The sequence below is a fragment of the Poecilia formosa genome, unplaced genomic scaffold, assembly GCF_000485575.1.
Source record: "Poecilia formosa unplaced genomic scaffold, Poecilia_formosa-5.1.2 Scaffold56, whole genome shotgun sequence".
Taxonomy (NCBI): Eukaryota; Metazoa; Chordata; class Actinopteri; order Cyprinodontiformes; family Poeciliidae; genus Poecilia; species Poecilia formosa.
In genome coordinates, this window is record NW_006799995.1 from 2385354 (window position 1) to 2401722 (window position 16369).

Here is a 16369-nt window from a genome sequence, read left to right on the forward strand (position 1 = left end):
ATTCAGCTGTGTGATCAATGTGGCTTGTTGGAACATTTAAGCATAAACATTGCGTATGGATTTCTTTCAACAATGCCTTTGCCAAAGAACAGGTTTATGAGCACAACTAGGCTGCCTTTTAGACAGATTTTCCAATGTCAATTTAAACTGTGAATTTGTGCAGCTCTTCCAGAGTTACTTTAGATCTTTTGACTGATTATCCAATGAATGTTCTTCTTCTATTGGGTCATATTCTTCATCTGCAGATGATGGATTGAACAGTGCACTGTAAGGCGTTCAAAGCCTGGCACCTTGTTTGTAAAGGAGACTAAATACAAATCCGTGTGTAGCAGCAGAGTGCAGAGGACCTTATGATGGGTTGTGGAAATTGATGTCAGAGAAAGGACAAAGAATGTTTTACCAAGGTTACATGTAACCATCCTGGTTCTCTGTGTTTGGCATGAACAAGTTTTAAACCATTCTCACAAGATGGGGAGTAGCCTGCTTAGTTCAGGGTTTGAAAGTTTAAAGCTTACTACTGCAACATTTTCATTTTTCATTTGTGAGGAAAAAAATATTAACATTAATTTCCTAATACCAACCCAATAAAATACTAATTAATAGCAATAACATTTATTTCAGCTTGTTGTCATGTGACAAAATGTGATTAAAAAAAACAAACATGATTTTTGGTTTGTTTGTTTTTCTATGTTAAAAATGTGGTAATGAATTTACAGTGTTCCCATCTTTAGTGAAATTAAAGACACACAATATACATTACTCTTACCAAATGATTTTTGCAGTGCACGTGCACCAACGTCTTAATTTAGGCCTTATATGAAAACAAATGGTTCATATTCAATATAATGTTGGCTGAGTTGTTTTCTGAACTTAACTCGTGTCAAACAAAAACCATGACATCTCCTCTTACTTGCGGAGAGGTCTCTGACATTTATATTTGGCTTTAAAGCTGGTATTAATTTTAATGAAGAGCTACTAAAACAAAGAGGACTGAGAAGCATAATGGCTGCTTGTGTTTCCTAAGTTGGAATCGCTCCCGTTCTCAGGGTGGCTCCCTTCACACGCATCTTCCCACAGTTTTGGCGGTAACCAGAGAGGCGCCTATTCCATCACCAACAATAGGCCAGCTGCTCTTCGGCACCAGCTTGCTCTTTCTGACCTCTGGTTTTCTCCGATTGCGCGCCTTTTCCCCTTCCTCTCCCCCCACCCATGCCCTCCTCTTAAATCTTCTCATTAAGGTCAATGACACATCTGAGCCACTGCAGCAAAAAAACGCAGGACAGTCGTTTGTGTTTAGCGTACGTTTATTTCAAATCTTACAGAAAAAAAAACACATCGCATGTCAGGAAACAAGTGCTTTTATGTCACAAATGGAAAATGAATACTTATATTGAACACATAGTGTTTACAGACTGTTCTGTTGCACAGACCAAAATATATTTAAGTCCACAGTGCAACCCTCCAAAATAAATAACCCCCGGGGTTTTACCAATGTGTTGTCTACAGCCCGTCTCTTTTGAAACCCCAAAAGAGGATTGCTTTCTAAAACGTTCATAGACTTCAGTTTGTTTGTGATCTGTACTTTATGCCTTCAGGCAGTCAACGCCGTCACGAGTCAAATGCAAAATTAGCGCATTATACATAAATATACAGCAGTTCCACCGATTATTCAGTGCTAGAACGACGGAATGCGTACAATAAACATAAGAACAGGCAAATAATAATAATAATTTGACAAAGATGGGATAAACGTCCAATAGATTCTACCAAGGCCTCCACATGGCAGCGCTGACCGGCTGCTGGAGGGCCTGCGCTCGGATGGGGGCCCCGGCTCCCAGGTCGCTGCGGGACCTGCTCTCAAGTCTGGAGCTGAAGCTGGACTTGAGGCTCAAGAGTCTGTGTTGGATCTGAGGGAGAGTCCTGGAGCTCTGGGCGCAGCAGTTCAGGCAGGTCGGTGTGACTGTGCTGGACATGGTCTGCTGGATGAAGTCGTTGATGCGCCGGCACGCGTCCTGGTCCAGGCTGGTTTTGGGCAGCAGAGCGGAGACCCGCTGGAGACAGGCTTTGTAGCCCTCTCTGTAACTGTCTGCAGAGTCTGGAGGGAGGAGATTGGAGATGTGATTAGTGGACCGATTTCAAAATGAAGAATATTAGGGGGCAGTCAGTGGAATAGAGCCTCTTAGTGGGTTATGGCGCTCACCTTTGACCGGGGAGGAAGGAAGATCTCTGAGGAAGCGCACGGTCATCTCCAGAATATCAGCCTTCTCAAGCTTGGAGTAACGCGCGTTGTCTTTGCCAACAAGAGGCAAAATCAGACCCTTCAAGTGACTGAGACTGTCATTGATGCGAGCGCGTCTTCTCTTCTCCAGCAAGGGCTTCAAAGTCTGGAAGGAATAACAGTGATTGTAAATCTTCGCTGCTCTTTGGTTCATTTCATTTTAGAGTGCTCACTGCTTGTTCAGAACTCTCGTTTGCTTACCTTTCTGAGTTCGTGGGCTTGTTTTCTCTGGGCCACAGTGGAGCGCGCAGGAAGAGGCTGGCCAGCCTCAGCGGAGATGCTCGGACTCATTTCGTTCGCTTGTTGCAGTTGTGCTTGTTTGTACTTTCTCCTGGAGGAGCTGAGCTCGAGTGTGGCAGAGCGCCGGAGAGCCTCCTACTTATCTGGCTCCGGGGCGTCAGAGGGGAGGGAACGCAAGCTATTGAGCTTGAGGGGTGGGAGTGTTTTTTGAGGGGCGGGGAGAGTCCATGCCTTTGGGGGAAATGAGCAGAGTTGCTGTCTGACCATCTGGTCCCCCTTGGGGACCCGCGTTTTGTACACTGGTATGTAGAGTTTCGTGACCATGTTTCGCTCTCTTGTTTTGTTTTTTTCCCCTTTTGTGTGTGTGTGTGTGTGTGTGTGTGTGTGTGTGTGTGCGTGTGTGTGTGTGTGTGTGTGTGTGTGTTTGTTTTAATTCAAAACTTTATCGTCCGACCTAGATCAAATTGCACATGAGTCCTGTAACTGAAATCCTTCTGGAAATTTCAAGGCCTCACAACTCCGTTTATTAATTTGTTTAGAAAATCTGCTTTCTTTCCCACGTCTTTTATTAGTAAAATTGGGACTTAAGTAACAATTATCTATAAACAGTTCTGCTTAGGCTGATATTTCATTCTACCTTGTAGTTCATGCATGAACCAAACTGTGTCCTTTTGAAAGAAGAAAGCTTGTTGGATGTTTGTCATTAAAAAGTTAGATTAGAATGATAAAAACGTGAATGACCTTGAGATTCATGTGTTTATAGAGTCAAATTACGTTCTGCCACAACAAAACACGCAATGCCAAATATGAATCTAAAGTGACGAGATTAATCTATTCAACAACAACAACAACAACAAAAAAAAGGGAACCAGATACCCAAGCCACGCCATGTATGGATTAACATCTGCTTATGGGCCCCCAGAAGAGCCTGATCCGTCATCAACAGGATGGAGTTAAAACGAACAGAGATTTGCACTTTCACGGATGTGTATTTTGAAAAGGAGACGATATATAAAATATAAAACCTACATATTTATGTAAAAAAAAAACTGTACCAATAACACAAAAGTGAGTATTTAAATCTGAGACTTACAAAGCATCTCATCATAATTATGTTCCTTAAGATCTATAAACGCGCAATCAGAGCTCAAATCCTCAATAAAATTCTCAATATTTCAGACGACACAACTTTTTTTTTTTTTTCTAAAAGATTTAATGAGTTGAACTTAATCTTTGATTTTTGGTGACGCAGACTCGGAGCTGACGGTGGGATTCACGCGTTCGGCACGCGCCACAATGGGCGCAACAAATGGGAACCTTCTCCTCATCACATCCCCCACCCTCCCAAACCACAGACCCTCTCTCTCCCTCCTCCCCATGTCTGCCTCCGCTCCACCGCTCCCCTGATGCATGTTCCCACCGTCAGCATCTAGGCTCCGGCTTCGTGCGCCACGGCAACAAATGCGCTATTGTGCCTCGATTACTTTAGTAACTAAAGTAAAAAAAGAAAATATATATACATATCTCTAAGGTCATATATTTAGAAGAAACCGTGATCTTGCGTCTGCAGCTACGTTTTCACAAAATCAAAAAAGAAGTCTTCATAATTTTATGAGAAATCAAATGTTCAAATGGAGCAAATTCAATTTTTACGCGCAACATTCGCTGACTAAATTAAACCAAACGCTTTATGAAACCATGCTTGGCAAATACGTGTCCATAAGCGGTTCGACATCAAATCGTTGTTCAACTCAAAAATGTCACTATCGAGGTAAAGATGATGCTGGTCTTTGTCACGCCCTTACAGATAGGGGGTTTTGCACGCGCCCTGCCCCATGGGGCCCCCAAATAACTGCCATCTTCTCCTGCTTGGGAACTGGTCCTTTCAAATAAGACCAAAAAAAAAAAAAACGTGGAAGAGGGGCATCGGTTGGAACCTTTTTTGTCTTGGTTTCAGCGTCGGTATCCATCTGCGCAAGCCTGGAGCGAAATGATCCTTTGTTGAAGTTTGGACAGAAAACATTTGGAATCAGTTAATCGGGAAATATGGAGAGAGAGAGAGATATCTAGAATTTCTTTTAGAATTAATTTAATCCAATGTGTATTTTACTTTTAGCTTTTAATCAGGAAAATAAGGAGCTCAAAAACACTGTTAGTCAGACTTTATTATCACAAATGAAACATTAATTATTACATTAATTATTAGGCCTACTTCATTTTCAGGGTTGGACCAATGGATCAAAAAATGTTAAAAGAAACAGTAGTTCTCAGAGGCTTCCAGACTTTTGGTTTTGAACTTTGAACCTGTAAAACGTCTGGCTTCCCACGCCAAAATCAACGCCTCCACCACCATCCACATGGCACTGAAGCGTCTGGGAAACATTTAAATCTGAATTTAGCTCAGGACTGAAAAGTTGGATAAGGGATGGAAAGTAGAAAAATAACTTTCAGTGTGTACTTGCTGGAAAAAAAGAGTAAGAAGGACTGTCACAGTTATGATGATGGAATAAGATAAGATAATGGAAATAATGACATGTAATATATTTAAAGGAGTATGTGAGTAATATAATGGAGTCTGCAAAAGGTTACAAATAAATGTGAAGTTTGATAGAATGTCGATAGAATTAACAGCCTTATTTTTGCCTCAAAAGATACTCAAGGAAAAACAACCAGGAGGTGATTTTTGTCAATATGAATTTATTGACAAAAATCACGAACAACTGTTTAAAGTATTTTAAATGATAGTCAAATTATGAGTCTGTGCTCTGTCAAACATACAGCTTACCTATTTTCACATTTTGTCATGTGGCAGCCACAAATTACAGTGTATTTTTTGTGTGTGTTACCATCAGAAAATGCATAATTAAAGTAAAGTTGAAGGAAAATGATACATGTTTCTTAACTTGTTTAAGAAAAAAACTCTGAGAAGAGTGGAGTACATTTGCATTCGGAAACGATAAATGGGACTGGACTAAAATTTGATAAGAGGAACTTCAACATGGAGAGTATTTTCTCCAATATTTTTGTTTCTTTTGTTTTGGTGACCATCTTCTGCGGTGTTACAATTTTAAAGTCTGGCTACAGATTCTCAGTTGCATTTAAGTGTGAGCTTTGACTAGGCCACTGAAGTCTATTGCAGCTTCCCTGTTCTTGCTAAGAAAACAAACCCCTCAGCATTATTCTGCCACTATGGTTATTTTGGAGGTACTGTTGTTAGTGTAAGGTTGTTTCACGTTCTCTCCTTCACAATTGCCATTGTGGACTTTGGACCAAAAAAATTGTCAATTTTAGCATCATCCTCCCAGATCAACATCTTCCACTGACATATGGGCCAGTTCTTGAAAGCCTCGGTTCTACATTTTTTTCAGTTGTGTATTCAATACCCCTTAATTAAATGCTAACATTACTGTGTTTTCCCGCAAACAAAGTGTGACCAGAATGCCTGACAAATTGTGTGAGACTTCTTTGATTTTCTTTTTCCAACAATGATTTCCTTCATAAAGCCCAGATTTGTGGGACCCTGCAGCTCCTCCAGAGGTCCACAGAAATCCATTGAGATCTATTGGTCTCTTGGTTGTCAGCTCATGTGGTGACAGAAGATACATGAACATGTGTATCTTTCTTTGTGACTTTTTTTTTCCATTTCAGGCGATGAACTGAACATCGTTTGAGATCTTCAAACCTTGAGACACTGTTTTATAAACTAATCCTGTGTCAAACGTCTTTCACACTATAACCCTGGAATGACCACTGTGTCCTTGGTGTTCTTCAGGATGTTCTTTTCACTAGTTTTCTTTAAAAAAAAAAAAAAGATAGCCTTTAGCTTCAAAAGTAACAAAGAGCGAAAAATAAAAGAGCGTGGGAGTTGTTTAACTGTGTCATGTGAGCTAAAGTAAAAGGCATTATCAGGTACAAGCATTTTTGGAAAGGGTTGTAAATTAAATAGATTATCATATCGATTGAAATGATTCCGCACATTAGGGTTTTGCTTTTTTAGACCAGTGATGAGATTATCTTAATCTTCGTGTGATGCAAACCAAATATGTCCGAAAACTTGTTCTTGGGCTTCAGACGCTTGAACCAGCGTCTATTTTATGAGTCTGTTAAATGTCTGTTTTGTTTTTAAAAAATTTTTTTTTTTTTTTTTAAATGTCTGTTTTGTTTTTATTTTTTTAATGTACAGCATTAAGGAAAATTGTTTTAAATGTGCTTTATAAATTTGGATTTTAAAATAGATGGATGTAGTTGCTACTTATAGTAAAATGTCGGAAAAATAAATCTGATGATAGTGTGTCCAGTAATTTGGAGTTATTCCAGACCTATCTGGAATAAAGATCTATGAATTGCGTACAATGAACGTACGTATATTTAAAAACTTTTCGCCGGTAGCAGGTTATGTTTTTATGACCAAATTCTGTCACACAAGCATTCATATAGGAGAATATTTCCTTATCCAATTTACACACAAAGCGAAAAAATACAGGGTGGAGTTTATTTGGAACATTTGCGTCCAAACTAATTTCCTGACGCTTTGTCACCCATTGTACCTTTTGTCCTTGTTCCAATTTCAAAAGATGAAGCCGTCTGCAGCGCAAAGCGTCTTCCTTGAGCGTCGTTTCCATGTGTACAAGCGAATAACTTTTTTTTTTTGCGCAGTATTCGATGGCTCAGACAGGATTTGTATGGCCAACGAAGCCTCGCCAAGCCAAAAGCCAAGCTCCAAGCTCACATCTGGTCACGCACATGTATGTCTTTTTGTTTTTCTCTTCAAAGTCTACGAAGGTAAACTCACAGCGTCGCATGGGCCTCTCTACCAATAGCTGCTGTTTCCATCCCAGACATCCTTACTCATGCGCCTCAGAGCGCGCTCCATACACCGTCAGTCACTCCTCTGATGCTGTTACGCGCAATGTGCGCGAAAACGGTGCTCCAAATCTGAAATTCTTGATTGTGGTTCTTTATGTTTTTGTTAAATTATGTCTAATATTAGGGGTAAGTGCAGTCCGGTGCGGAGAAGAACGGTTTTTTGGAGGGTTTCAACATTAAAGTCCTAATTGAGGGGAAGTATGAGGGACACGAGGACAGCACGAGTCAGGGTGAACAAAGGCAGCAGATGGCTTTTTCCTCTCCGCTACATTATGTTTTTTTTAAGTCACAGAGACAGAGACTGTTAAGAGCTGTCCGAGGGGAAATCAACGGGAGCATGCGTTAAAAAAAGAAAAGCGACGTAATAAAAATAAAAATACGGGTATTTTTGAAATCTTAAACCTTTAGATGAGAACCACTAAAATGAAAGCAACATTGTTAAATTCAATTATTTAACATTAAGAGTTGTACAATTTTGTGTTATGATCGTTATCATAGCTGAAGCACAATGGATACACAGCCACCCGCCAGATTTGAAACAAACAGCAAAAGAAAAATGACACAGTTTATTTATTTTAATTTTCCAATAAAACAATAAACTTGATTATGTGTTTCTGCGTGAAGGCTCAGCCCAGCAGTGGGCGTGGCTTGCAACGGAGTCTCCGCCCACAACCAGCAGCGTCCCTGTCACCGAGTCCCAAAAACTCGTGGTGTGCGAAGGGCGCTGAATGCAACTGCGACCTGCAGGACACGGACAGCTGAGCAGCGCCGGCGCCACGTCTGGTATGTGTTTTTATATGTGTGTCGCTTTAATGCAATATTCCATTTAATCGCGTGCAAACTTTGTGTCATCACATTGCTGTTGATTTGATTTGTCATTATTCTGCATAATTAAAACATATACACTCACTACTGTTGTGTAATACAATGTAATTTAAGTTTTGGAGAATGTCTTGTTTTTTGAATACTGATGTTGGGTTTTTTTATACTAACATCGATCATGACATGTTGAACAACACATGTAAGCTGCAGCCTGCCCACTTAATTTTACATGCAAATGTTAGCACAATAATTGAATCTCTGATTCTGATTCTGATTAAACAACTATTTCACTTCTTTACTTATTACAGAGACTCTTGTCTCGGGGGTTTTCAATGATTATTTGCTGTATTTCCATATTTTCCGACATTTACAAATGTACACGTTTTTTCTGACGTTAACAAATCGGCTCGGTGTTGCTTCTAATTTTAACTGTTGTCGTTGGCTTATAATAACCACTTGCCCCTGTTTCTGTCAGCCCGCTCTTAATGAGTCTGTCTGGGTGTGAGAAAGTCTGACCATAGTTATTCTCACTGCAGCTCACGGATGACCGAGCCGCTGTCTGAGAAGCATCGTTTCTGAAGGGTGAGTTCAAGGACACAAAAGAGGTCTCTGTGTTAGACATAAAAATGTCCTGAGATCTATAAAAAAGTTTGCTCAATACTGCAGATATTAACTCACTGGGATCTGCAACGAAACATCACATTTTTACTTATTAAGTTTATTACAACATGTTTGTGAACGTTTAAGAAAATAAAACATCTAACTGTTTAATTGATATCAAAAACTTACGGCATAGCTGTTACAATAAATTTGTATTAATTTCATTTTTAAAAAAAAGCAACTAAGGTCAGATGTGACGGAGTTTTGAGTGTGTATGAAAACTCATAAATTTAGTTCAATTTGGCTCCAATTGAACAAATGTCCTTATGACGCTTATAAGACAAACATCTCCAAAACATGTTAAATAATCAGAAATGTGTTACGAAAACAAACTGTTATATAAGCACAGTCCAAGGAAGGAAGGAAAGAAGGAAGGAAGGATCTTGAAATTTATGTATGAATAAAGAATATTTATCTTTTGTGTGTTTCTTTTTTTCTGCTCAATAAAACTTGTCTTGTGTGGCGTGCTTTCTTTTTTGGTGCAATACATGGGATTTATGTTGTGATGGAGTGTTTATTAGAATAAATGGACGGAAACTAAAAGCTGTTAATTTTCGTCTGCGAGAATTCTGCAGCTTCATGAAGGGTTAGGTTTTCAAAGCAAATTAAATGCAATTATACTTAAATGTTGCCCTCACGCTTACACGTATTGCTTTCTCTCCAAAACAAACTTAGATGTTGTCGTAGCTCGTATCACTTTCTTCAATCGCAATATATTTACATGGACTGTACACTGTGAACCCAAAACAGTGCACGTTGCACATAAAATCATAACAACCTATTGCTCCGACGCTGATGGACGACTGCACGCACGCGTCCCAATTCAGCCATGCAAAAGCAATTGCTGCGTGGCACGCGCCTACCAGCTGAGGTTCGGGTCAAGGCGCGAGGAGCTGATCTGCAGCAACTCGGGAGATTTACTGTCAGACTTTCAAACTATTTTACAACTAGGAGTAGCTATTTGACCGCACTTAAATAAAATTAAAATGAAATAAAATAAATTAGGCAATATATAGAAGTTAGTTTAATGAAAGGTCTCAGGTCTACTTTAAATGCTGAAATAGTAAAGATTTCACTAATTTTGTACGCAATGGCTGAATATAAGTCGGTTTTCAAAGACTTTACACCGCAATCAAAAACCACATGGGTCGTTGAAAAGACCTGATCTTGAGCTGAGAGCGTCCTGATTTGAATGTTCCCGCGCAGCAGCAGATGCGAACATACAATAGACGTGGGGCCCACGCCTGAATAAACGAGTCCAATTTGAATAACAGTCGCACGTTTGACGCGTGCGAGAAATATCCCAGCTTTCCCAGGCTCGTGGTGGCCGAGGGGGAAAAACCGTTGACAACCCCACCCCTCACCCACCCTCCACCTTTATTTTCCAGTTCAATAGGGATTTAGCTCTTGACTGGTTCAAAGTTTGTGGGAAGCTCTTTGAGGGCCGCTGGGAAAAGACTAACAACACTCGATTAAACCCTGTGTTACAGCAGCCATCAGATGCTGCAGCTGCACCGCATACAGCTTAATGCTTGAGTCAATATTATTCTGTTTTAGGAGACGGGCTTTGACTGTCAGACATACAATGTGCTGTAATGTGATAAAATGCAGCAACAACAACAAAATAGAATTTGTGAACTTGGTGCAGGATTCCAGTCTTTAAAATCAATTGTTTGAGAGTGAGAGAAATCATGTTTTTGGGTAAAGATACATAATAACAGAATATGATAATACTTTATTAGTTCTTAAGTGGACACATTTCCAGTACAGAGCAACAAAACAGACGGGGGTCTATAAAAACTCACAGCTACATTAAAACAAACACAGCAAAAGTAATAACAATATGAGGAAAACTGAATAAATCCCAGCATCCATATCAGCACAAAATGTATGTGCAAAAAGTGTCTTTTATTTCTGGTAAAAAAATTAAAAAATAAAAATACAGAAACCTAATGCAAGAAACAGAAGTTGTATGAAAAGTTAGTTTTTATTTGACATGTTGGGGGCAGTGCTGTACTGACATCAGAACCAACATGTTATAATATTGCTGTTATTAAATGTTCGGATTGTGCTGATGCGGCCTATTTCATTCTCTGCTACTGGTGCCTCCTTTAAAGCCTGTTAAAGCCTGTTAGAGGTCCATTATTGTCCACTTCCTCTGGGGAATTGTAACTACCAGACCTCTCGTGGGAATTTCCCCCTCCCCTTCCTTCACAATTGGCGCGCGGTGTCTGTGACAGTTGGAGCTGCGCAACAGATGGGATAAGGAGGCACGCGCCAGGCACGAGCCTCTCCAAAACCCCGCCACCACCCTCCCATCCAACTCCCCTCACGACCACAGGGAAAGCAGCCGCATCCCACAGAAGCAGCTTAAAATCAGTCAGACTAATCTGACTGATTTTAGATACCAGGGAGATGTTGTTTTTGTTTCCCGTTGGTTCACATATTGACAACAATTTATCAATAATCAGCGAAAAGAGGCCAATAATAATATTCATATGTTTTGCAAATTGGGTCTAATTTTGCACACAGATTTCACTTTTTAATAGAAAGTCTCAACTCGTTGACGTCACGTGAGCAAACTTCCTTTAATTCTAATTAAAAGGAAATGCGTGTAAACCGATATATTTTTACAGGTTTTCAAAGAAAGTCGGAATCTAATCGAAAATCACTTGCATGGTTTCATAAATTAACGCAAATAGCAACAATTATTTTAGTAAAATGCTGTATAACATGTAAAAGAGATTAACTGTATAAACGCATAAAACAGTTTGTTGGTGTTTGTGTTGTTACATCAACTTCTGTCGGTTGGATTCTCATCCGCTTGTGGGCAGCAGATTTTTTCACAGTTACTTTTTACAACACAGGAGCTAAAAAGTTGAGAAACACCGTGAGAGGCCACATCTACTGTCCTTTTCTAAGTTTCCTCATATACGAGGCATGTGTGAAACAGTTGATAGGAATTAATAGAAGCTAAAATGATGACTTGAGCCTCAAACACCTTTACAGGTGGAGACTACAGGTGCGTGTCAGATTATGAAGCTCTCCTGCCACCATTTGGTGAGGAAAAGCACTACAGTTATAATTACTGCAGTTACAGCACATAGCTCAAACTTGGGCACATACTAGTGTGTCCCAAGATTGGTTCATAAAAATAAATACATGTTTATGTGGTACATATTTTAAAGCAACATTACTATAAAAAAACATTACGGAATATTTAACGTGATACTTGGTTGCCGTAACTGCAAATAGATAAAATTTAAATGCCCTAAATCAATTACCAACCTCTGCAATGTATAGTTTTGCTTTGCTTACAATGACTTACAAATATTTTAATAAAGTGAAACGTATTTGAAATTAAATGTTAGGCTTCCTCTGTATCCCTTTTGGCCTTATAATGTTAAGTATTGGCTGATAAATTAAACACTAAACCATGGTGCACATGACTGATATCTATTTATTTACTTTGAGGAAATTAGAATTCAAATGATGAGATAATTTGGCTGGTAAAGGTTAAATAATAAACGTACTTTTGTCACCTTAGGAAAAAAAATCCATGTAGAATACATCCTTTTCATCACTAGTTCATTTTGCAATGCAATAATTTTTTGTTGTTTCACAGTTACATCATTGCATTTGTAACAGTTTATTGCATCTGAACCCATCTACAGTCTGGTGGTTTTCACAGTTAAACTATTTTTGATATTCCAATATTGGGTACACAACATGTTATTTTAAATCCTGGGAAAATTGTAAGGTACTATAATTCAAATCACACTAATACTCACTAACTGAAAACAATGGGATAACACTTATATGCAAGTTAAATACTGTTAATGTACATTTTATATTTCTTAGTCCAGGTCAAATCAGTAAGATATAGTGCATATCAGTAGGAATCCTGAAGTGGCCTAAAGTAGCAAATGGAAATATCTTACAAATTATAAAGTTGTAATCTGAGAGTCTTGGGTGGAAAAATACAGAAAACTGAATTTGGTTAAACTATTTCACGTGAAAATATTACAGCAATCAAAATGAAGTGATCTACAACAGAAAGACAGCAGCATTGTTAAGTTAAAATAAATCCATGTAACTTTTTAATATTTCAGGGAGTTGATTGCTTTTAATGGATGTTTTATATATAGCCTTCTTCAAACTAATTCCACACAAAGCCACCAGATGGACATCTTCTATGTGGAAACCACATGTGTTTAACATTTTAATGTACAATTTACGCTGGTGGAGCTTTTTACACTGGATGCTTTGAACAGTCTTAAATTAGCGTTTAGCTGTAGACACACATCCCATTGGTTAATCATTTCCTCCGTTGAACCGCCCGGGAATTCCTGAACTTCCAGCATCTTTTCCGTACTGCTCCTTTAATTTGTGAGCCGATTTTCAGCGAGCAGCAACTTGTTACAGGCTCAGCGGTCCTCCCTCTGCTGGATTATTTATTAGGCGCTCCGTCCCATGTCGCCATCTGCTCGAAGGAGAAAAAAACAACCCTAAAAGACAACAGGACTCTTCGAGCCACATGATAGGAGACATTAACTCGGTAGAAAAAGTAAACACACAAAATAAAAATAGTTTATAGGACTCAGAAGATCTTGTGCAACAGGTGTTCAGGAGAATCCTGCTTGTCAGAGCTAAAGCGGATAACTCATTCAGCAAAGCAGAGGTTAGTTCAAACAGCGTAGGATGCAGTGAGTTTTTAATCCAGTATGTAAAGAAGATGACATGTTTATTTCTGGGGCGTTTTCCGCTGTTTATCGTCGCTTTATAGAGACCCATGGAGCAATAACCGAGCTTGTCCACAGAATTAACCCGGTGACTGACATGTTCAGAGGCTTTATGGATGCAGCGCTGCTAACCCTGTCCGCCCGGTGAACTGAGTCAGGGAGGGGGAGGGGGTCATAGCAGGCAACCGAGGGACGGAGCCGCCTAACCCGCAGCCGGCTGCAGCCATGGTGGTGGAGGGCGACAGGACGCTGGTGGCAGCCAGGCAGGGAGACGTGCAGACGCTCAAAACGCTCTTAGCCGCGAAGGTTCTCAGCAGCGACGTGAAGGATGTTCTGGGGGCTTCGCCGGTCCACCACGCAGCCCGGGCCGGGAAGCTGACCTGCCTGCGTTTTCTGGTGGAGGAGGCAGGGCTGCAGTGTAACTGCCTGGCAAACAACGGGGCCAGTCCGGCCCACGATGCGGCAGCCACGGGCAACCTGGCCTGCTTACAGTGGCTGCTGACCCAGGGGGGTTGTCGGCCGGAGGTGAGTAACCTCAACCAGACACCTCAGTTCTGTTTATTCTGACCTGGCGTTAACTCTATGGAAGATTATTATTACTATAGTCACAAAAAGATTATACTATGTTCATATAACATGTCAAAATAGTAGCTAATCTAGCCAGAGGCACGTTGCTCTGCAATCTAGTTTCGTTGTTGTTGTTTTCAAACTTTTTGGAATTAGCAAACAACAGTCGTGGCCTCTATAACTAAGATGTCTGTTGTTCTTTGCATGACTGGTTGAAGAATGTGGTTTAAAATGTTACTCTGAAGATAACATTTCCACGGTTTTGTAAGTTGAAAAAAGTTAACTGAATAGCCAGATTAGACGTCAGATTCCAAGTGGGAATGTCAGAAGTCTCTAACAAAAACTGAACTCATAATCTAATATGTTGACCCTCCATCTAAGACTTGGTGATTGCAGCAGCAGCAACAGTGTATGCCATTAAAACTTTTACACACTGTTTAATCTGCTAAAGCAAACATGTAACCAAGATTTGAAAGTGCAGCTATGCAGAAACACACTATTGTCAGCTTGAATTGCTATTAGTTATTAACCTGGGCACAAAGCACATATGTTAACAAACCCCTTTGACTTTCTAACTTTCTAACCTGAACTAGAAGTCACTTAAATTGGTTTAATCCCACATCCAAATTCCAGTTTCAACAGCAAATAGACCACAGCATAAATATCAACCAGCAATTGCTCCTGGTTCACGTTGCAGTTCATACTGGGAGTCCACTTCAGTTCATACTGGGAGTCCACTTCAGTTCATACTGGGAATTCAGAGAATTTTTTTTCCCACTGCACTGATTTTGAGATGTGTCCAATCAAGCATTATAATCAAGCTAATGATTAGCGATTCGTCTTTATGGCTGTTGGAGCTTATTGTCGATACATCACAAAAAATGTATCTTACAGAATAATTGATGCCATAGTGGTTACCAGTAAAGGCAGTTCAAGTACCACTAGTGATCCTTGCACCATAGTTTGACAACCATGGTGCAAGGACATTGGTTTCCAAGTGTCAGAGTGCTTAGTGTTGGTTTGTAGCTTACACGAAATTTTCCGTTTATTGCTACAAAAACTACTTATGACATGCAAGCCACAACATTCTTAAACTATGTAATTTATCTGAGAGATCTTCTGAACAATCAGCAGTTTGTTGAATATAAAAGATTACCGGTACTTCATCAGTACTTTTATTGTTTTGCTTCTTGCAAAAAGTAAATAATCACTGATGAATTATGCAGTAACTGGTGGAGTATGATCATCTTACAAGATGTTTACTTTGCCACACTGACTTTCGAAGGTCACACAGACAGTCTAAGACACTGGGTTTAATATAATATATATGAATCCTTTCAATGGGCAGATGGTCATAATGTTATGTCATAATATGTGCCTATAGAAGTCTATGTGGGTACTTTTGTCATTAGCAGGAAAACTAGTTATGCAGCCCTGAACTGTTTTAGATACCAGCCTACTGTGACTTTTAAAATTTTCTTGAGTTTGTTGCTTAAATTGTTTTATTGTGATCAACTTGCCAAATATTGTCAAATGATAGTAAATGTTCTCCAGCACTGTTGCGATTTTGGTCAAGCACACAGAAGAGCGGCTACCACAAATGAAAGAAAAAAGACATTAGAAGAAGAATAAGTTGACGCAGTCAAATGAAATAAAATCAGATTTTAGTGTTTAATGAGAAAATGAGCATCTTGTATTTACAGCTAAAGTCTTCTAGGGTTTGTCTCTACAAGCTCGGTATTCTGTTCTATTCTCTATTCTCTGCAGATCCTTTCAAGCTTGGTTAGGCTGATCGGGCAGTGTTGGTAAACAGCCATTTTTAGGTTTGTCTAGAGATGTTCGGCTGGATTTAAATCTGGGCTTTGGCTGGGACACTCAGGGACATTCGCAGACTGCTCCTTTAGTCACCGCTTTGTTGTCCCTTACAGTTGGATTTGGGTCATAGTTGTGTTAGAAGATGATTGCTCACCTTACTCTGAGTTTGAGATCACTGAGCACGCTTTCTTGAAGAATCCTTGCTGTGTTTGCTGATGTCGTCTGTCTCTCTGTACAGACTGCTTCCATAGTTCCTGCAGCAGAAAAAAACACCCAGCAGCACAACGCTGCCACCAACATACTTCACAGCTGGTGTTGCAGCTAAGGTCATATATCTTACAGTAGTGGTAGCTGTTGTTTTTTAGTAGGCTTTGTTTTT

At 39.7% G+C, this 16369-nt stretch overlaps 2 protein-coding genes across 2 annotated transcripts in view; one reads left to right on the top strand and one right to left on the bottom strand.

The window, feature by feature from the left end:
• Positions 1 to 1309: 1309 nt before the first annotated feature.
• Positions 1310 to 2805, bottom strand: hes2.1 (hes family bHLH transcription factor 2, tandem duplicate 1). Its single transcript, XM_007553416.2, has 3 exons — positions 2480 to 2805; positions 2201 to 2384; positions 1310 to 2095 (listed from the first exon to the last, which is right to left on the bottom strand). The coding sequence occupies exons 1-3, from the start codon at positions 2567 to 2569 to the stop codon at positions 1764 to 1766; spliced, it is 606 nt and encodes a 201-aa protein (XP_007553478.1). The 5' UTR covers positions 2570 to 2805; the 3' UTR covers positions 1310 to 1763.
• Positions 2806 to 13271: 10466 nt separating this feature from the next.
• The window catches only part of espn (espin), a 47977-nt gene continuing 44879 nt past the window's right edge, over positions 13272 to 16369 (top strand). Inside the window, exon 1 of the mRNA XM_007553472.2 lies at positions 13272 to 14133. Coding sequence (XP_007553534.1) covers positions 13834 to 14133 — 300 coding nt within the window. The 5' untranslated portion in view covers positions 13272 to 13833. The remainder of the gene's footprint in view (positions 14134 to 16369) is intronic.